The sequence below is a fragment of the Antennarius striatus genome, chromosome 4 (genome assembly GCF_040054535.1).
Source record: "Antennarius striatus isolate MH-2024 chromosome 4, ASM4005453v1, whole genome shotgun sequence".
Lineage (NCBI taxonomy): Eukaryota > Metazoa > Chordata > Actinopteri > Lophiiformes > Antennariidae > Antennarius > Antennarius striatus.
In genome coordinates this window covers 5,835,214-5,858,805 of record NC_090779.1, presented here as the reverse complement: position 1 = coordinate 5,858,805, position 23,592 = coordinate 5,835,214, and the positions used below count along the sequence as shown (strand labels likewise).

The 23,592-nt window shown below is 38.7% G+C and overlaps 1 protein-coding gene across 2 annotated transcripts in view; it reads left to right on the top strand.

Annotated features, from left to right (window-relative positions):
* Window positions 1-23,592, top strand: part of galnt18a (UDP-N-acetyl-alpha-D-galactosamine:polypeptide N-acetylgalactosaminyltransferase 18a) — a 135,789-nt gene that overhangs the window by 55,019 nt on the left and 57,178 nt on the right. For both annotated transcript variants that reach the window (XM_068313971.1, XM_068313970.1), the window contains exons 2-3: window positions 14,586-14,793; window positions 14,916-15,082. In XM_068313971.1, coding sequence (XP_068170072.1) covers window positions 14,586-14,793; window positions 14,916-15,082 — 375 coding nt within the window. The remainder of the gene's footprint in view (window positions 1-14,585; window positions 14,794-14,915; window positions 15,083-23,592) is intronic.

Genomic DNA, 23,592 nt, shown 5'->3' with positions numbered 1-23,592 from the left:
TCATTTTTCAGAAATGTCCCACAGGTTTTGTTTGAACTTTTTAACCACCATTACTGTCATGATTAGCCCCAACAGGACTAGAATTGTATGTCACAAAAACAAGGAGGAAACATTTGAACCTGGTATTTTAAAGGAAGGATTTGTCTAAGGATGATTTGTGTATTTTGATTTTATTAAATGATTGAGGAGTGGGGAGAAAAAAATCAGATTTTTGCGTTGATATCGTTGGACTTTCGTCCAAACTGATCAAAATGATTAAACAGCTTAGGCAACTCATTCATTCCTATATGTATCATCTACCATGTCTCAGTTTATGAATGTAAATAAGCTGTTAAGAATGAAGTCAGTGCCAGTATTTTTTTTAATCAATCTGCATGTGGTCTGAGTAATCCAGTAATCCCAGCACCGAAGTAATCATTGACTCAGATATTGATCAGCTCCATACAGTATTAATATGGTCATTTTATGCTGTGGGGAAAAACAGCTTAACTCACAGCCGTCAAGGCTTTTAATAGCTTCCTGGAAAAATGTGACATACTTCTGATTTATGTAGTCGTGTGTGTGTGTGTGTGTGTGTGTGTGTGTGTGTGTGTGTGTGTGTGTGTGTGTGTGTGTGTGTGTGTGTGTGTGTGTGTGTGTGTGTGTGTGTGTGTGTGTGTGTGTGTGTTGAAGCTGAAATGAGAGGGGGTGTGACTCATGTTGGCTCCTTATCAGCGGGTTAGCATGACTAAGAGTCATTCTGATGGATGTTAGCTCTGAGCTAATCATAATGCTCGCAGAGAGTTTTGCTTTATGATTAATCAACAGCTTAATGGAAAAGCATTTTCATTTTCCACCAAAGGGCATGTTTAGGAAACTTATATTAATTACCTCTCACAGGGTCAAGGTCTTTGCTGTGCCCCTGAACAATAACAATGAGCAAAATGGTTTCATCTGAGTCACAGATGTTACCAGTAGGTTGGACTGAAACAGCTCTTATTATTTAGAACATATTTTATAGTGAACATGTCGTCTTTAACATAGTGTTAGTTTTTTTTTTACATTTGACACCCATGCATGACTTTTGGTCTCGCCACCTGGCTGTGACTTCCTTTAATAAATGAGTGCTTTTATTATGTGGGAACCAAGCAGGGAGAATTCCATTGTGGGCTTAGGAAACCAGGACGTGTGGTGTACTTTGAATAGACAGCTGAATATGAAAAGCAGAAATTAATTTTGGCAGGTTTGCAGGACAAAAGGGCAAGTCGGTGAATGAACGAAGTGCTGCGTTGGCTTGTGCCTCAGCGATGAGCAGAGACTTTCTACTATTGAACTATGGATTGTTAATGATTATTTTTAGCTCTGTGGTGTCACTTGTCATTAAAGAAGTTGTTAAAAAATGCAATAATCTTATACCCAAACATTTTCACTTGTGACCCACCTCAGCAATTCAAGAGAATTGTTGAATCACATTAAGTCAATTTTAAAACATTACTGTAGTACTTCAGACTGCATTAGAGAACAATACTAATCTTCTCATATAGATTCCTGATGTAGTTGGTCCTGCTTGAGATCCGTGACAGTGTCGGCCAGTCGGTCCATCACAACATGTAAATGTCATGACAGCGTTAATGTAAATACCATGTGTTTAAAGCTATACAAAATCTGCATGTGATAGCGGACGCTCAGATCATCAGAACACAAGGCTTCACATCAAATCTTGTCGTTACATAGAATGTGAATTTTTTTTTTTTTTTTTTTTTAATCTCTATCAGGTTGTTCACAAAAAAATCCAACAATGTAATCGGCCTTTTCACTTCCTGTGGTGCAGAGAGAGGTTTCAACCTTTTGATTGAATACTGCGGAAATGTGACAGCCATACTGTATCATGAATTACCATGAAATTTGACAGAGACATAACAATGCCTATGTTAGTTCAAATTCATATTGATGAAGGGTTTGGACATCTTTCCTGTTTCTAGATACAAATGACATCCCATTATAGAGCAGAAAAAAACAGACTAACCAACCAGAGTGCACTGCTGCTGTCTGCCTGACAGGAACCCACTAGATTTCATAGAGAAAAATACAAACTCACTCTTGTTTCTATAAAAATACCAAGGCTTATTTTAATTAGGTAAAAAGTGTCACACAAGCTGGTTCACAAGATATGATGGTCAACTCCTGAAACAAAGAGCCCAAATTTCTTTGTGGTTTTAGTTGTCCATTGTCTGGAGGGGGAATTGGGTCAGAATTGCCTGATTCTCAGGTGGGTTGAAGCCAACTTTAATCATGTTAGCGGCGCTGCTCGTGCTGCACGGCGCTTCTGGGAGCTAAACGCTAATCACAGCATGCTTAACATGTTTTCCATCACAATGTCAGCTATGATGTTCACGATGCATAATAACCACTCAGTATACAATCAGTAATTAGCAAATAACAAGTGCAGTTGATTGTAATTGGAATATCATGAATGAATGAGACGTCTCTGAAGCGGAGATGAGTATTTACCATCTTGATCAATGACGGTATAGTTTGTGGCCAGTTTGAAGATTATCTTCTGGCCGAAAATCTGTGGAAATCATAAATCAATCATAAAGAGAAGATCATCTGTGAAAAAAAATCTTGTCCCGTCAGCCATTGGGTGGATGTTGTGAAGAGTATTTATTTGAGGCAAAAGTTGAATTTGGTTGAAAGTGTTTGTAGATATTTTAATAGAAATTATTTGCTTGGTTGATTGACTAATAAATTAAATGATTTCACAGAGTGTGAAATGTCTCTGAGTTCAAAACAGTGCAAAGAGAGGAAATAATTGCACCCTGGTGGTCTAGAAGTTCCTATTGTCCCCAGAATATGAACACATCTACCTTTCATGAAGCCCAGCTGTATGGATGGTAAATTAAACCGCACGGATCCATAATCTATGATTTATCTGTTCTTTTTAAGCTGCACTCAGGTGAGCGCTTATAGCTTCTGAAAAGCAAATTAAAACTTCTTTTATTAAAACATTTTCAATTCTCTTCTCTTCCTTTGTTCCACCTCCTCCACATGTTCTCCTACTCTTTACTAATTGGCTTCAAGTAGCAGCCATAGATTTTTCCTTCCAATGTATGCAGGGTTTCTTTTTCTTAGAACGCATGTATGCTCCGGTGTTCCTCTGATGAGGCCCCCAGAAGTCAAGCGTATTGTGTTAGAGCAAACACGCTTCCACAAATGCAAATGTCTTGTTCGAAGGAAAGGATCTTCCAATCTGTTTTGATGCAGATTTTAAAATAGTTGCGTAGCGGAACGTGCTGAAGTACATTTCAAGAAAAGGACACCTGATAACATTGTTCTGGGGAAAAGTCACTCATTTGCATGAAGATGACATTTGTGTGGATGTAATTTATGTATTCCTCTCAAGCAGAGGTGTGGTTGCATAAGAGGTCACAGAGAACACACAATCTGTTTCCTCTTTTTTTTTCCCAGAAATGAAACCATCTGCTCCCTTCCTCTGAACACAGCAGACGCTGTGATCAGCCTTTCTGGACTTGTATATGTGACTGTATTATTGCAGTTTTTTTTTTATTTCAGGGATCGTTAAATGAATGAATAAAACCTCAATCCAGCTCAGTTATTGGACTCATTCTTAACCCAGGAATCACCAACCTCTCATTTGTTCAGCTGTTTAGTAAATTCTAGGTCTATTCTCAGCGATAGTCCCAGCTACAGGGGACGTAATCGAAGTAGCCCAATTAGTGCCTTGTTGGCAGGATCAATGGAGATGTTCTCATCGTCATTTATTTGACTATACAAAAATAGCTGTAAATTTTTTTCTACAAAAACAGTAAATGAGTCAATCTCAATGATGTTGGCGGCTTGCATGCGTTTGTACCTGTAATAGGAAAAAAAGACAGCAAAACACAGCCACACCTGTAGTATTTCTTTGTCTGTTTTGTTAACACTCTCTATGTACCTCTGTGGGGTAAAACACGTTGGTCCAGACTGATACCAAACAACTGGATGCCAATAAATCCCTTGGTTGACATTCATGGTGCTCAGCAGATGAATCCTAGGACTTTGCTGATGCTATTTCCTCCAGCGTCTTGTGAAATATCTTATATTGGTATAGAATTTAGTTTATGGATCCAGTGAAATATATCCTAAGAATCCCTGACTTATCAACTAGCGCTGCAGAAAGTAGATAAAATACCAGCAGCTATCAGATACAGGGTCTAGAATGTGGTCCTCGGATTCATTAGCCCTTCATGTTGAGTTATTTGGTTCTTTTGCATTTCAGTGATCAGGTCTGCTGACGTAAACGTACAGTTAATGAGAACTGGAGCAGCCTGACCTGTACTTTATGTTTGTAAAGATAAACACAGACAGAAAAAGTGATATAATGAATGTCAGGTCTTCTGAAACTGATTTTGAATGATTCTGATTTTGATGATTTTGAATGATTCTTGTCTGTATTTCCCAGCTCTGTTTCTGTAAAAGCTACTTGAGTTATTTTACTCTTCTCTACCCTTTGCACGTTCTATTCCCCCTGAGTAGAACTAAATAAAGGTCTAATGAGATTGTGGAGTCTGATAAAAACAATATCTTTTTTTTTTTTTAATATTGTTTTATTTCCAGGAAATGCTTTTTACAGCAGTTAGTACTACATTATCTCACTCATCTGCTCATCTGAGACAATGAAAGCTTCTCTGTTGTGCTGTAATTCCATTAAAGGAGTAGTGGAGGCTTGTTCTTCTGGAGATCCATGTGGACTTCCAGGAAGAGTCGCTCAATCTGTATTGATTTCTGCAAGTGGACGCCTTAGAGAGTCAGTCAAGCTGTGATCAAGATGTAGATTACCCTTTCATCGTGTGTGTGTGTGTGTGTGTGTGTGTCACACGCACGCACGCACACACGCACACACACACACGATTCCTTTCTGAGCTGAGTTTATATGTTCTCACCACCTACAAAAACGTGCAGCTCATGTGAACTGTAGACATCAAATTGTCTTCAAGTTTAAGTGGTTGTATTTTCACTTTCATGAGCAAAGTGACAAGTCGTCATGGGAGATGGAGAGGATAGTTAACATATTTCCTCCATAACTCCTATCAGGCTTGCACTATAACTGTATGATCACTTAATATCGGTTGTGAATTTGTAAATATTTTCACCTCAGTGGGTATATTTTTGGAGCCACGTGATAAAAACAAATAACATTTTCTGCAGAAAAAAACATCTCAGGATTACTTTGATGTGGATAGAAACAAGTGAAATCCTTATCATTATAACTATTAGTGTTGGCAAGTCACAGAAACACTGAGACCAGTATGATCTGTAAAATATGACATACTATTGTTTTTGGTTCCGACGTTTCAGTAATCTTTGTTGCTGCCGGATGATGGTTGATGATTCTCTGCTTCTGTTCCAATGTGAAGCTGGACTGTCTCAAACCTGGCACTCAATTCACTTTGAATGGACATACCGTATTTTCCGCACTATAAGGCGCACCTAAAATTTTCTCATAAACCCGTAGTGCGCCTTATAATCTGGTGCGTCTTATATATGGATTAATATTCATATTAATATTTGTTAAAAACATGATCGCTGAAAAAGAGCCGCCAGTCATGTCGCACTCCGCCACCAGAGGAGCCCCCTCACAAGGCACTCGGGCCCACGCCCCCTAACAACGGTAGTCAAGGGGCGTCACCGAAGTCCCGGCTCTGACTGAGCTGCTCTCAGACGGTAGAGCGGACTGTAGGAGCACCGGTGATTACGTAGAGAAACATAAGGTACTTTCAACAATTCTATTAATAAAGTTTGACTGACTGATGTCAGTATTTCCTAACTATTTGGCGTCAGAAATAACCCACTTTAAAATTTAATTTTATTTATATTGCACTTTACATTATAAAAATCTCAAAGTGCTACAAAGACAAAGAGAGCATAAAACCTATGGTGAAGAAAACTAATAAAAACAGCACAACCCAACAATAAGGTATATATAAAAGACTAAGGAAAGGCCTTTTTAAAAAGGTGAGTCTTTAAGCCACGTTTAAAAGAATTCACAGTCTGTGGCACTCTCAGATGGTCTTAAATTGGTCTTAAAAATGCCATTGTGCTGTCATCTGGAATCTAGTGACGGTCCATTCTATTAGTCTGTGGAAACACACGGAGAAACTGGCATAAAGGTGAATGAAAGACCCTCAAAGCTGAACTTCCAGCATTTTCTGAAATTCCAAGAGCAGAGTCACTGCTAGACAAAGGTGCCAACGGGTGTGCTGCAATTGATTTACAAATGTAGTTGATAGCTCTGGGCGGCGGAGGGGCGCATTCAGGCTTGTGTATTCTGTCTGCAGCGACGTGCGGTGAGATTCACGGCGGTGAGACACTGACGTTAAAGTCAGTTCTAGGAGTAAAACAGCGTCATATTTGACCATAAATTAGCAGCCTGACATTAAAAACTAGTTTAAAAAATGTTTAGGACACACAGCAGCAAATAGCTGCACCTCTGGACTGGACTATCGATCGATCGAAACAATATTTAATTAATAAACGAAGACGAACGTCGGAGCTTAAATATCTGCTTCGAACTTCAGATCAGGAAATAATCCGCTCTGTTCGCACTGACTGCACTCGTAATGAATTTAACCAGTTTTTGATGTCAGGTTTTTAATATGTGTGTTGACTTCTTTCTAAGATGGCAAAGTGATCAAATGATCAGGTTTCCTTGATGAGGCTCAGAATGGCTTATTGACATAACAAGAGGGGCCATTCAAAGGTAGTCAGGAAGTGATGAATACAATCATGACTGCCTGAGCAGCGCGGCTCTCTCTAGTGGACGGATTGCGCAACTACAGCCGCTGCAGTTTATCAAATTTTTTTTAATCTTTTTTTTATTGTGTGCGCCTTTTAATCCGGTGTGCCTTATATATGAAATAGTCCAGTGTGCCTTATAGTGCGGAAAATACTGTAGTTGTTGTATTTTGTTATCAACAAAATTGTCTTCTGAAATCCGTCTCCATAATGGAGACTTTGAACATGCTTTCTTCAGTTTTTACACATCCATATTTCTGATAAATCTGTAATTCAACATGTAACATGACGAATGCATGCCAGTCCCGTGTGTGTGTGTGAGTGTGTGTCACTGTAGGTGGTCGGTAGAGAGTTGACTTGCCCAGGTGTGAACCACTGAACACATTATTCACACTTCAAGGGAGAATGAGACTGCCATCTACTCCCTCTCTCTCTGTCACATAAAGATACATTTTCTATGTCAGTATTTGTGTTATTTTATGTTGCCAAAAAAATCCTTAAAAATCCTGAAAAACGAGCTTCCTTTACTCGGGGAAGGATGCAGATGGGCTCATTATTCGCCCCAACTGGGAGCTGCACAAAATTTTGCAAATGACTTTTGCGAGCATGCTCATGGCAAGGCGATCAAACATACTGCAAACAATTGAAAAAGACTTTTTTGAGAGTCATCGCTCGCTGTGATATGAAAAGAAGCTGTTTTGTGATTTGAAGGAGTACAAAAAGCAAATGAATTGCCCATTTCCCTTTTGCCTCTTCAAATATTGGAACACAAAATGCTCTCAGGGGGAGACAGTGTTGCAGGGCTTGCAGAGCAAATGAGACTCTGGTTTTTTTTTTTGTGTTTTGGTTTTTTTTTTTTTCAAATCCTCAGATGTGTGTGGGTGTGTTTTTGTGATGCAAGTGGAAATCCTGCTGGGATAGGTATTTGCCAACCGCTGTCAATGTGAACCTGATGTGAAACTTGAAAGTAGACCGTAGAGACATGTATGTCTAACTGAGCGTTCATCCACGCCCAATGTTGCTGCAAATGCAGCGCATGTTTCGTTTAATGTTTTGATCAACTCAAGCTGTGTAGATTCATCTTTACATCACACACATTAAACACTGGTGTCATAAAATAAATAACATAAAACCGGAGCTGTCTGATTTACCTTATGATTGAATGTGCAAAACAAAAAACAAAACAAAAAAAACTCTACTTGGGTGATGAAAGTACTTGGTAATCCTACTTCCAAACAATCAGAATAAGATTTGATAATGAAGAGACGGTGAACAAATCCTGAAGACCTGTCCTAGCAATAAATTTCAATTTATCAGAATTGATGTACTTGAAGATGTGAAAATTCTATGCTAAGCATTGCATAAAGAGCCTTTGGAAATAGGTGAATTTACGAAAATGTGAAATGATCTCTAAAAAGAATAAATACCTGCTGAAAGCATCTGTTCAGATGTCTCCCAGACAGGAGGGCAGGAATTCTTCCTGATCCAACACAATCATGGTCTCTTGGACCTACTTGCTCATTACTGTCATATGCAATCAAAAGGCGTCACCTTTTTGCTCTGATTTCATTTTTAAAAAGCTCGGTTTAGAGTTTAGAACTTGTTTTGCTTCCTCTTTTACCTCAAATGCGGTCACCTCGAAGCAAGAAAGTTTGTACTCCTGTCCGAACCTGTCCCCGTTGGAAACATGAAAAGTAAATACCACAACAGAGACCTCATAATGTTTAAACACTGCTGAGGATTGCATTTTAAACAATTATTTTTTTTACCTAAATCATTGACTGTTTCCTTGTTTTGGGAAGGGAAACTTTGGAGAATGTTTTTTCTCATATGCTCTTCCTCTTTTTTGTATGTGTGGGTTGTGTGCATGTGTGTGTTTGTTCTTTGTGTAATCACAGCTGAGCAGATATTGACATGCGGCCAAGTGCTGATCCTCAAAAGGGCATCACAGAGCCAATTTCCACAGTTTATAGTTACAATGAAGTTGTTGATGACTCCAGACTGAACAGTGAATAGAACTTGTAAGGACTGACCTCTGATCCCCAGGTTGCTAGATGTGTGTGTATGTGTGTGTGCTGTGCCAGATTCATGTAATAGACGTAAGCATCATAATTTGGAGTGGTTTGGAGGGACTAAGACAGGTCTAAATGTACAATATATGTACATTATATTATATGTACAATATATATATGTACAATATATTCTTCTCTTTCTTCTTCTTCTATATATGGAGCCAGGACAACCAAAGAGATTCCATTTGCATTTTATGGTAGTTAGTTTTTCCAGTCTTAAGTACTGAGCTAAAAATTTAGAGGTAGCAAAGAATTCATATCGGCAGCTTTTCCAGTATTTTGGTTTAGGGTCATATAGATACAATACCAGCCAGAAGGGAATGGGAGGCTTGTCAAAACGTTTGACTTTTGGTGTTACGCCTCAGTGTTTTTCCAAGTGGTGCCTTGAAGACAAAAAAAATAAATCCACTAAAACCCCACAGTTCCTAAAATCAACACTTGAAGCTGGCTCCAAAAAATTAGTCGATCCCCATAGACCAATCAATATTTTTTTTTAAATTTCATGTTGGGGAATGAGTTTTTATTTGTTTAAATTATAATACGGCTCAAAGGGAATAACTAAGAATATGGCTCTAATTCGAGTCACAGAACTTCACCTCGTATGTCTGGCACGTCTTTGTGGTTTTTACTATTTGGATACTATATTTTGATGTATATATCAGAGTTAAAGTATGGATTCCTGTGTGGTTAATTACTAAAAGAGAGACCCATATAAAGACAGACACTGTGACCTGGGGAGCTGTGGAGGAAACAGCCGTGGGCAGAGCCTGGAGTATCTGAAGGAATAAATAACCTTCAGTCACTGGAACGGTCGTCTAATCCTGATGCCTACCTGCAGGACGAAAGACAGATCTTTTGGAATTATCTTAACTCACGCTCCTGCCTTTAGTCAGCTAAGGGGGGCCGAGCCCCTCTCTGAAGAGAAATGTTCGCTGGACAAGTAAACCCATATCTCATCCATGCTATTCATGTTTCCACTCCTGATGATATGCGTCAAAAGAAAGGTTATCTCTTGAAATTTTGTGCCTAATGAAGTTCTCATCATGCCTGGGGGGGGTTGGTCTCCAGTTAGCAGACATTACAGTCATGCAGAGGTTGCTGTGAGTCAGTATGAACATGTTTACATTGTGTCTCTGCCGTATTTAAATTCTGCTACCTACTCCCTCACGTTGACTGATGACCACATGACCACCTTTAGGCCTTGGGACTGATGCTGCAGATGACTGAACACAGGCCCGGTCCTATTTTGTCAAGAGTAGTGACTTTCAATTACCCTGAAAAGGAAAAAAAAAAAAGTAAAAAGTCGTTAGGTTCAAACTTTCCACATTTGACACACTCCAAGAGTTTTCCTATTGTGGCTCTTTTAGGACAAAATGGAATAACTCATATTCAATACCAGCGGTTCTCGCTCACATTGAGGAGAAGAATGCTCCTGAATTCAAGATGATTCAGAGGTTTCATAAAGAATGGAGGCATGGGGAAACAGATAAGCTCTCAATACTTCTGCAGCTCACAAATTAAAACTTCGGGTTTGTTTATCTGTGCCCAAGGAGAAAACTTCAAACCACAAATTGTGACATTAGGGTGAACTAGGGACTATATTTAATGCAATTTATTATTCTTGCATAAAATGTAAGTAGTGTTTTTCACAATGGTGAACGCAATTAACCTTTCATATAAGATAAGAATGCACAGAAAGAATGCTGAATGTGATTGCTATTATTTGACTGAAAACAAACACATGTACAGATGGCAAATTAAGACGAACAAACACACCTGTCTGCAGATACTACACACACTCACCATCATACCTGGTTCCTCTGACATTTCTTTTTGGGTTAAACTTTGCCCTCCAGACATGCTTAGAATTGGCTTTTGGCTGTTTAGGATTCAACAAGATATATATTAATATCCTTTAATTAAAAATATCTCAACAGGCGGAATTAATTTAGTTACTGTAATTCCTCATATCAATAATAATCACACATCATATCATATCACACATAATGTGGAAAACATCCTTTACACATTTTTACTAAAGTTTAATATATAAAAAAAAATTAAATTGAACAAAATTTGTTTAATTCAATGTTGATGTATTATAATTCCAAGTGAATAACATATCAATAATTTCTTTTTAATGTAACCTTGTAATTTTAATGTTATTAATGTTTTTTAATGAACTCATTCCAATTTGAAACGTAGACACATCAATTCCTGCTGCTCCAAATGTTAAATACTTAGTCCTCTAAATATAAATTGAATGTATACTTTTTAGACAGTTCATATGGTCATGGTCCAAATCCAGTCGATCCAACTGCTGCTGTGTCTGATGCACATTATCTATGTCCCAAAACTGGTGCCTGCTTCAGTCAGAATTATGTTAGAAATAAATATTTAGCTAAGTTTGTTTAACACAAAGCCACCTGATAGTTTTATCATGTGTTAATTGTCCCTTGCATGAAAAAAAAAATACAATTGCATGATTAATGGAGTGGAAAGAAATCCTGTTCGTAATGACCCCAACTAAATAAATGTGAATATAGTTCATTAATTCAGTGTGTTTTATGAGAAAATTAGAGGGAAAGTCATTTTAAATTAGGGCATATTATTGCAAAGAACTGGTGGTGGTATGTTAATGAGGTGACACCCAAATGTCTGAAAGGATTTGTTCATATAGTGGGAAATCAGTTGTTGATATTGTAAATTATTTTTTTTTAATAGTGAAAGAATTCATCTAATTAAAATGAAGTGAGATTTGACTAAAAGAAATGTAAATTCTACATGTGGAACTATTTATAACATCCAAATTGTTCTAAATATATCTTAAATTAGCATTTAAACTATAGTGATAGTTTGACATAGCGGATTTTTATAGGCACATTACTACAACCAGACCCTATCGATTAAGAGGATGATTTGCTCCGTGATTTCCATCTTAACATTTTGACACTGAAGATCCTTTCAAACTACAAGGTCTCCTTCCTCCTGTCCTTCAGTGCTTAAAATCACAACATATTAACTGAAGCATCAGTGAATACAGATGAGGGTTTTTGTTTCCAGCCAACTTTCCTTTTTGCCGGATATCAATTCGAAAAATATCCTAAAATGGATCAATTTGTACTTCTCGACATGTAAGGTGGGTCACCACGAATTTGTTGCCAAGAAAGATAGAAATAATTTGCAGTGCTTTTAAGGTGCTTATGAGGCATTTCACCCATAAGAGCACAAAATGTGTTATTGCCAGAGGCTGAAGTGCCATTCTTCAGGCAATAAAAATCCCATTCAGCTCAGAAAGGGAGAGACGTGTAAAAGCCCTTCAGCAGACCTGTTCGTAGGGCAGGAGGGAGAAAAGAAAACTTCTATTCAGATCCGCATGTTCATGACAAGATGGTGACTGTGAAACTGCCGCAACCAACTTCCTCTGCTCCTCTTAAATAGGACTACATTCATTCATTCATTCAGTCAGTCAGTCAGTCAGTCATTCATCCATTCACTCATTCGATTTCTTCTTCTCCACATTTGATTTGGACGAAGTTTGGTACTTTAGTACCAAACTTCCTCCTCCTTGACTCTGGCTAACATAAAATAAGCTACGTAGCTCATTCTTGAGCTATGGGTGGATGACAAATATAGTTTTGCCAAGTCAAGAAGCCTATGATAATTAGGAAGGTTATTCTAGTTGTTACTCAAACCAACATGGTTTTTGTGAAAAAAAATCCATATTTTGGTCAGCAACATATGAAAAAATTATCTGCAATAATCGGTGGGTGTAGAACACTTTTGGTGCCATTTACCAATAAAGACAAATCTGGACACCTCATTATTTGTTTACCAAAATAATTCATTAAAAACTTGGTTCATAGTTACGCAGTGACACGTATCCGAAATATTTACGGCAAACATCTGCCAACAATAGTCTCTGGCCCCGTCCACATGTAGCCGGATTGTTTAGAAAACGCAACTTTTTTGTTACGGTTACGCCTTCCGTCCGCACGACAACGCAGATATCCGGGACGATTTTTTTGAAAACGCTGTCGCGTTGATGTACGTTTTTTTTCTATGCAGGCAAAAAAAAACGTTGCTGTTTCAAAAAGATCCGGCTACGTGTGGACATGGCCTCTGTGAAACCTGAACGATCAGAAAAGTCTACAAACAAACTCCTGCAGGGAGACACGAGATCATCTCTTGTTTTATCGTTGCACACAGTGTGATGTCATCTCGATGACGTTGTAATACATCAGTCGTCATTGATGGAGGAAAAAAAGGGACCTTATCTAAGAATTCTTTCCATTTGTTTCCATGTTCTTTATCATGTATTGTTTTCGCTCTGTGACTTTATATTGTGAATGTTAATTGATTATGATGTGATATGGATTTATTAATGGATTTATTACATGTTATTTAATATGATGCTGAAAAGCAATCGTCAAAAGGAATCACATTTTGATTTACTGTCTAAATAAAAGACCAACACACACTAAATTATTAAAGAACTTCAAGCCTCTCAGTGGTGAAGAAAATAACTGTGATCAATCATTTTCTCGTCAAAAGTGCAGCACGAGCTGATTGTTCTGGATAGGCATGTCCGCCCTGAAGCTAATTCAGCAGAGAGGCTACAATCCACGGGTGGACTTTGCATCCACTCATTGTGTCATTCTCCTACAGACTGTAAGGAGCACTCAGATTAATTAATTCATTAATAATCTGACCAACACTCTAAAAGCCAGGGCACTAGAAAGTGTTAGCAGAAGTCGTGTTGATCAAGTTGATCTTGACTCTCATACATAATTGTGCCTTTTGTTTCCAAAGTTGAGACACATTTTTGTTTGTAACCTTGCCAACTTTTTCAACATCTCATAAATATTTCATTCCCTTGCTTTTGATCCATGTCTTCAAGTGGCTGAGACAAATAAGAGACCAATGCATTTAGATTCCGCTGCCACCGGTGGCAGGTGGAGGAATGTTTATCTGGGGTGGCTAAGGTACGTGTCGATTACGTACAGCACCAAAAATATGCTTCGACATCAGCATAATCAGGCTAAAAATGGTCAAAAATTCAATTGCATACTTTTCTTTTGCTCGAACCGCAATCACTAATACATAGAATTTTACAAACAAATCTAATGTAAGCTAAGATTAGATAAACCTCAGATTAGACCATCCGACCACCCTTTGCTGGACAGTGTGAATACATTATATTGATGCTGCGTCCCTTAGACAGTTTGAATTACATTGATCACACCAAATAGAAACCACAAGGTATGCTTACTATAAAATTTACACATTTATTATTTGCACATTTTTTTCTCCCTAACTGACCTCAGGCATGTTTTCCAAACCCACCTTTTCCACCAAAGGAGGTGATTGTTCTACACATGAAGCACAGTGCAGTTGTTAAAAAGACGTGTTTCCTTGGGCATCTTAATGAGGCCACATCTGCAGGAAAACACCACAGCACAGCAGCCAGAATGAGTTGTTTGCAATGACAATGAAAGTCTCTATTTTACATTTCACATTTATGTTCCATCCTTGCTTAATGCTGTACTGACGTTTTTTTTATACCTCACCAAAATGGGTTTGCTTGATAGCCACACAGCAGACTTAGAGATAGGTCGCAGGCATTTTGTCCTGGAAATCAGCACAAATACAGCAGTTAGTGACAAGTCTGTTGGAGAAAATTTGACAGGAAAACTTGTTTTTTGAAGTGCGTCACTCTCTCTCCCACTCTGTACACAGATGCTCCTCAGAGGGATGTGGAAGAGGCTGCATCTGCTTCAGACTCTGAGTCAAACTCCGCCCCCTCGCTGTTCAACCACTGGGGTCACGACCTGGGTCCAGAGAGTCGAAGGGTTGCCCTCAAGAAGTTCCGTTACTATGGCTACAATGGCTATCTTAGTGACCGCATCTCCCTCACCCGGCCGATCCCAGATCTACGACCGGACGGGTGAGTCAGCTGATTGATGAGTGAGATGTTCATTGATCAACGGATCTGAATGGATTCCACACCATTAGAGGCTCAATTATGCTGTGATATATGAGCCTCATTTTCTTCATCTTCCCCCACAGATGCAGAAACATATCATATTCATCAGATCTCCCTCAACTCAGCATCATCTTCATCTTCGTCAACGAGGCCTTGTCTGTGTTGCTGCGCTCCATTCACACCGCGATCCAGAGGACTCCATCACACCTCCTCAAAGAGATCGTACTGGTGGACGACCACAGCAACAGCTGTAAGAATCACAAGCCGTCCTCTTGATGTCACTTTCATGATGTGGGAACAGTGACTCGTAACTTTTACACGCTTTAGCTGCATCTGTCCACAGGGAGAAATGACTTTGGTGTGCGATTAAAAGGCCAAACCTATTAAGAACTCCCTGAGCAGCAACGGAGCATTTCTCCCTGAAAACAAATAGGTTTTCATTCATTCATTCATTCGTCTTGAAGATGAGCAATTATTGATCAGCCACTCATCAGAATCTGGGTCATGGGTTTATGCTGGAACATATCCCATCTGACATCTGTGAGGCAACAGTGCTACTCACTATTCCTGTACCAACAGGTATATACGTAGTCATCCACATAATAGGTGTATTTTCAAAGCCTCCAGATAACATATACAACCTCAGACATGATGCTGTTGATCATTTTTCCTTACCCACCCCCATACTAATAATAGTTCACACCACTGGACATAAATACGATATAAACTTCTGTCTCACTGATAATTCTGAAAAAAAAGATTCAAACATTTCCCTTTCTTGCCACAGATGAATGAGAACATTTTCACGCCTGTGCAAAAAAAAACAAACAAACGAAGCAGGACCCTGGAGACACTGAGAAACGCTGACTAACTCCTGTAGAACTGACTAATTAATTAATTGCTGTATCTCAATTGTAATCATAAGAATCAATGAAGTAATTTAAGTGTGTGTGAAATTATTCGAAATGTCGAAAAGTAGCAGGAAATCAGTTGTACAAAGCAGAAACATTTTAGAGATTAATAAATGTAAATAAATGACATTAAGCATCTTCAAATCAAGCACCAGAAGGTCAATTATTTTACAACCCCAAGCCAGCTCCAGGCCCGGACAAATTGTGGACTGTTAGCTTTAGGCGCCCTATTCCGTATGATAACATGGTGCCCCCTTCTGGGGGAAAGAAAAGAGAAGAGTCCATATCAATGCAATCCGATTGGATGTGGAACAGTGCATTGAAATAAAACTGTAGCAGAAGTTCTAGTTGGAAGTCATGTTTTTTCATTTTGTTTTCATGTCTTGCATGAGTTTTTTGCTGAAAATGATGGATGAGGTACAGCCCCACCTAAAAAAAAAAAAAGTTGCGCTATCCATCACTGCCGTTCAGCTGTAAAGTTTATTTCTTATTGTTTCCTGCATTGTTTCCTGAAAAAAAAAAAACTGATCTGCTGAATCAGTTCTGATCAGCAACTTTTCTCATTAATGACTGTCAAAAACAAATTTTAGTAAACTATTCAGCTTTAAAAGGAAAAGCATCATGTCAGACAAATCTTTTACGACATTGAACCCTGCTGGGTATGCAGGTCCCTGCAGGAATGTTGTATGAGTATTATGCTGGTCTCATAATTAAACAAAGGTGCTCTGTTTTTAGCAGTGGTTATTAGCATAGTATTGCTATTACAGCTTCCATAAATCTAATAGACTCACTCAATCACACCTCTCACGGTGAGGCCGGTTGTTATTTTGTTTAGACATGGAAAGGAAATTAGATTCGCAACCTCTTTTTTTTTTTTTTTTTTAATTGGTTCAACCTTGTCAGTGGAGCTACCGCCATACAACACAGGCATGAACCTAGAGCTGCTGAGTAAGACATAATTATATTGATCACATTATGATGGAGCTGTAATTAAAGCAGGTGACCTTAGGTTGCCTTCAGAGGATTTAGAACATGTGTTGTAACTTACAATGAGCATAACATGGCTATTTGAAATACCGCCTTTTAACAGTAATTTCTAATATCGCTTATTGGTGCTAATCTTGCTTTAGCAAGACTAGCATTAGGAGGCGGCAGTAGCTCAGCGGGTCGTCCAATGATCACAAGATTTGTGGTTTGATTCCCGCTCCCTCCCAGTGGGAGGTGTCAGCTCACCTTCAGAGCACGGCCCAGGCGCCCGAGCAGTCCTCCTGCACAAGTTGCTCATTTGGGGCGCACCACAAAGGAGCTGCCCGCCACTCCACGTCCCACTGCATGCTTACAGCCCCCCTTGTGTGTGTGTGTGTGTGTGTGTGTGTGTGTGTGTGTGTGTGTGTGTGTGTGTGTGTGTGTGTGTGTGTGTGTGTGTGTGTGTGTTACAGGGCTTATACACACTATATGTGTGCATGTGATTGATTAACTAGGTTGCGCCACTAATTTCCCTGCAGGGATTATTCAAGTACGGTACATAAAATATAAGATTAAAAAAAATAAAAATAAAATTTACTTATGTCTGTTATGAGATTACTTTGAAAACTATGTCTTAAACTGCTGTTTGTACATGACGTCATGCGGTAATACTGTACATTTTTTGCTCCTCTGTAGCTCCTCAGTATTTATTGATGTAAGTACTTATTCTTTTAAAATGTTCACATAACAAACACAATATATTCAAAATGTCTCAATATAATGTGGAAGAGGTTTGTCTGCTAATCATAAGAGCAGCTGCTGCTTACAGTCATGTATACTGATGAAAGGAGTTGAAGGAATATTCACACACGCAAAGGAAGGGCGTAGAACTCCGCTAAGACCCGACTCTCCCTTGTTTGATTAAAATTAAAACAATACGTGTCTTACCCTCAAGGCTATGTTAAAATGTGTCTTCAACTATTCAAAAATTATATTTTAATTCATTTACCTACGCCCCACTAAGTTTCATGCAATGTTAAAGGAAGTGCACTAATTCATTAATTTATACCTTTAGCAGAATACCCTCATTAATATTATTCATTTATTCCTGTCTTTCAAGGAAATCTATCAAGTAGTTTATCTGTAACTGGAAAAGATCTTTCCTTTTTTATAAAAGTGGAAAAGTGTTTGAATCTTTTTTGATTATTATTCCCTTTTCACTTCAAACTAAAGACGGGCTCTTCCTCACTGCACACCCAACCTTTCTACCATGTTTCAACAGAATCCTTCATTAGGTTATACTCAATGGACGGAACCTGTAAGATAAAAAAGAGTTATGAGCTCTTCCCCACCATATGCACAAGCACTTCACCACGTTCTATGAAAATATAACTTGTTGTTTTATGTAATCCTATGAAAGATGAACAAAACAATATCAGTGTAAACATAACCTCCATGGCAGAGGTATTAAAAATCAGCAGTTTATCATCTCTCAAAGTTTGACATAGATCTGTCTATCAAATATGAATGTCATGATGATGATTCATGGAGTTACAGTTCTATCTTCAGCTCTCCAGAGACGTTTGACCTGAAAGGCTTTAATAATAAGAATAATCTCATCTGCTGTTGTCAAACTTTGGCACCAATGTAAAAGAACTAAACCAAACTACATAAATTCATACATAAACTGCAACAAAGCCATATGAAAAACAACCTCAAACTTAATACGGATGTTTCAGGTAAAGCACTGCTGCATCTTGTGAAAGGGTTTGTGTTAGTAATTGCATCACGTACGATGAAAATATTTCACTTCTGCCAAATCTATAATTACCATTATGAGAAATCTGTCAGACGTGTCGCCTGCAGATTTCATGGGTCTCTAACTGCTGCCCTGTTTTTCAAAAATACCATATGAGATTTTAGTCATGGTCGCTGCACAAGGATAAATAGATCCAACGTGTACCTCAAATTGCTCACTTATTTTGCAAAAGAACTGATCAAGCAGGCAGGGCTCTGGGATTCAGTGCATTGAAGTGAACAATGGTTGTGCGGCATTAATTCATAGCAAAGATAATTGATGGAAGGTAACTTTGAAAATGAAAGTGCATGATCACTGCTAGAGCTTATTGATTGTACACGGTGTAATTATGACAAATGAGGGTCAGTTGAGAATAGATGGAAGCCAAAGTGGAATGCAGTCACACTGATTATTAGAATAGTTAATTTGCAAAGACGTCAGGGGTTGTATTCTCAAAGCACCGGAGCGCTGATCAGACACCACACCGTCATGCAAATCTACATTAACATAAGTAACTTTTTTCAAACGGCTGCAAGTAGTAATTATTTCCTATAACTTGCATAAATAATAATGAAACGTTATTATTTATATATGTTTACAAAATATCAGATAACAATGAGAAAAGCCTCACTGTTTGTTTTGTAGTATATTTATTTGCTTTCTGAATGTTCATCAGAAGGGGACATTGGTCTATTCTGGAAGGAAATATCTTAAAATGAAATCAGCAAATACTAAAACCATGTGGGCAAGAACTAAAAGTGATCATGCACCTATGGTGTGTTCTCCTCAGGTGCTATGGTACAATGACCTCTCTCAGGTGAGCTCACAAACATGAATGTCTTTGTGTGCGAGGATTTTCTAGTTTATCAGGGCAGACAAGTTCGTCTGAGAGAGATAAAAATCCATGGAGGTTTTTCTGGTCAGTGGGCATAACACTAGGAGAGTCTCCAGAGAAGATTTTGCTGCCTGATAGTTGGGAGAGAAGTTTTCTCTATAATAAACATTACCGTCTCATTGGGCAGGTAGTGTGACCTAATGTTAATTAGAACTTGACAGTAAATTAAGGAACAATAATTGTGATAAATGTGTTTCATATATATATATATATATATATATATATATATATATATATATATATATATATATATATATATATATATATATATATATTACTGTGTATATATATATGGAAATTTATAAGAAATTTTAATGACACTCCAACTTCTCCACTGTGGGCAAGACCAAAGAGCTGTCTAAAGATGGCAGTGACCACATTTTTGACCTGTCACGGCTTGAGCACGACTGGCACGGGGAACCCAAAAGCACAACAGACAAACGGGCAGGTGAAGCGTCTCAGAGCAGGTTTAGTAATGCAGGCAGAGGTCGGGTTCCAAATAATCAGTCCGATAGGCAGAGGTGTGAGAAGATGAGACAGGATCTGGAATGATACGAGTTGTTAGTGGCAGGAAAACAAAAAGGGAAATCACAAGAGAGAGACGTGACAGTAAGTAAGTAAGAGGCTGAATGAGAAGGTGACAACTGTTGGTAAAATTATAAAGAAATACAGTACAACATGACTGTCAATCGAGCCAGGCAGGTCGATTGACAGTCATGTCAATGAGACCTTGTGGGATCTCATTGATTATGAGGAAGATTGGAGATCAACCTAGAACTACATGGTAGGAGCTGGTTAATGACCTCCAGGCAGGAGGGACCACAGTCACCATGAAAATGTTGTACATACACTGAGATGCAATGATTTAAAATCCTTCTATCCGTGCAAGGTCTCTCTACTCAAGAAAGCTCATGTTCTGGCCCACCTCAGGTTTGCCAATGAACATATTAATGGCTCCAACTGGGACTGGAGGAAGGTGCTGTGGTCACATGAGAGCAACATTGATTTCTTTGGCCTCTCCTCAACTCTTGACCTTAATCCTATGGGGAGATTTGAAGCTTCACCAGCCTCAAAACCTCCAAGATTTGAAGATGAACTTCAAAGAGGAGTGGATTAATTTCACTTGATGTTTGTGCCAACACAAGAAACAACCAGAGGAAATATCAACTGATATCACTTTTGTAACAAAGTATTAAATCATATTTTGCTATATGGGGTCAAAATATGTATTTCCCAAATTGAAATGTAAATTAATTTTTAATTTCATTTCACGTAATTTTCTCAATTTGTTTATTTCTATCACTGTTCAAATAAAAATACCATAAAAATCAGAGACAGTTAATTTATTAGTATGAAATATTCCAAAAGACAAAAGATAAGAGTCTCACTGCAGTGGGGGTGAATGGTGTTGTTTTTGCACCGTTGTTGCAGAAGTCCGTTACTGAAGGAGATGGTTCAGACCCCCCAGTCTCATTTAAAGGGTAAGAGGGTTTGTCCATGATTGATGTCAGCCTGGCCAACATCGTCCTCTCGCCCACCTCCTCTTCTGAGTGCACAGAACACTCCAGGACAGAGTCAGCCCTTCTGACTAGTCTGTTGAGTCTCTTCCTGTCCCTATCTGAGCTTCCACAGCCACCTGAAGTGAGTGACAATCATCCTCCCCATTGTCTTCATCAGGTGAGAGGTTAAACATACTGGCCTGAAGTGGTGAGACTCCCTGGGGTGGCGGTCCTCTGGACCCACCTGTAGAGCGACGTGAATTATCCCAGCTGCAGGCCCGGTTAGTGAGGAAAGAGTTAATGGACATAAAGCAAGCCCTTGTTTGTATTTCAGACAGCACTATTTCACTACAAAATATTTCACAGCAGGTCTGAACGTTTGAAAACCAATTGGGATTTTGGAGGTGTTCTTAATAGATGAGTGGATTTTCACGTGTTGGGAAGCAATGTCGTATGTTTGGGTAACATCGTGAGGAGGTTTTCAAATCTTCCAGTTCTAAATGAGCCCATCTTTCTTCCAGGTCAGCAGCAAACCAGGGCTCATTAAAGAGAAACACAGACACTGGAGAATCCAGGATGATGGTAATAATGGAATGAGAGGAGAAGGCAGCCGCTGTAGCCCGCGGGCAGGATTACAGCAGAAAGAACTTACAATGAGAATATGAAGATGTTTGATGTTCCTCTGTGGGCAGTCTGTGTGAATGTGTGTCTGAACCCCAGCATGTGTTCCTGCTTGTCCACATGAATGTTAGTGAGGTGTGCATGAAGGAAGGAAGGAAGGAAGGAAGGAAGGAAGGAAGGAAGGAAGGAAGGAAGGAAGGAAGGAAGGAAGGAAGGAAGGAAGGAAGGAAGGAAGGAAGGAAGGAAGGAAGAAAGGAAGGAAGGAAGGAAGGAAGGAAGGAAGGAAGGGAGGGAGGGAGGGAGGGAGGGAGGGAGGGAGGAAGGGATAGATGAATATATGGATGGTTGGATGGATGATGGATGGATGATGGATGGATGACAGAGTGAAATGTGTCTAGCCATCATCCAGATATTTTCCTGTAATTTTCCGACTTCTGACGGCGCTGTTTGATTTCCAGCTGGACCGCTGTGACTTATAGGTTATATAGGTTATAGGTTAGTATGTTATTGATCTTTTTTATTTTTTATTTCAGCTGTAGACATTACGTCATTACTCTCTCGGCTTGTTTAGTTGTTTTGCCAAACTTCTAAACCTGCCCCCCTGGCATGTTTTGTGAAGGCATTGCTTATATGCGGTTAATGTACAGAAGGTCTGACAAACGTGAAATATGATGCTGATTTTTTTTTTCTAACATGGATAAGCAGCACTTAAAAAATGAGATTCTATTGAAGTCAAATGAGCCAAATTTATTGACATACAGTAGTGTTAATATTATTATGTTACAAATAATACACTGAATCATTGCACAGCTTAGAATTTGCATTTCTAATTTGTAATTAATCAATCAATCCATTTGTGCTGCTGTGTGTGTAGCTGGGGTTCCACATTGATAATAGACTGAACTGGGAAGCACATGGACGTTCTATATAAAATGAGCCCAAGACATCTCTTTTCCCTGAGGAGGCTGAATTCCTTTAACATTGTTAAGACCATGTTGATCATTTTCTACCAGTCTGTGGTTGTCAGTGTTTGTTGGGTCAGTTGTCTGAGGGTGGTGGACACCAGACTGATCTTTAGGGCTGGTAATATCGTTGGGGCTATGTTGGACTGTGACGGCGGTGTTGGTGAGAGGGACGTTGTCTAAGTTATAGGTCATCTCAGACAATGAATACCACCCACTGCACAACACATTGATAGAACACAAATGTATCTAGGAGTAGGATGAGCCTTAATAAATACACCACTGAGCACCATAGGAAATGGTGGAGAGGAAGGGAAAGAAAACTGAATTCTTATTCTTATTTATTGATATTTTATTGCAGTATGGGTCTTTTTCTTTCTTTTCTTTGCTCATGTTAACATTTCTTTAATATTTTCTTGACCTTTGCAACTGTACAAAAAGGGATTTCCCCTCAGAGATCATTAATGTATTCTGATTCTGAGTCAAATAAATATTTATTAACATAATATCCATATCATTATGTTGAAAGTTATACAAAAAAATATATATTACACAGGTTGAAATTAGAATTTCTTATTTTTAATGGATCAGTAGTCTGTGTAGGTTCTCAGTTATCCAGGTAGTCAGTAGTACAGTAGTCAGGTTATCAGCAGTATATACAAGAGCAGTCTTGTATGTATGTATTTGCTCCTTCAAAGTCCTATTCCTTGAAACAACATCTGTGATCGCCCCTCCCACTAAATATAACACGTTAACCGAATAATAAAAGCAACCAAGTGGGAAAGCGAAGGTTTTCTTAATAGCTCAGCAGTTACTTTTCTCTGACCTAATTATTGCTTTGCTTGTACAAAATATATTCAAAGTGTGTAGAAATTGCTGAGTCTTGATAACGTTGCTGCGTGTTTGAAATTGAATGTATTGCTACTGTATGTTTAGTTAACGACTCTGCAAAACAGAGTAGAGCCCTGAAGGACGTGCAGTCCTGTCGTAATCATAATGTTCTTGAAACTACTCGTAACTTGTAAGTCTGTACATAACAGTATTTATGAAACGTGGACGAAATGTCAGCCTTTTTTTAAAAAAAAAAACACTCCCGTCAGCGAGAGAT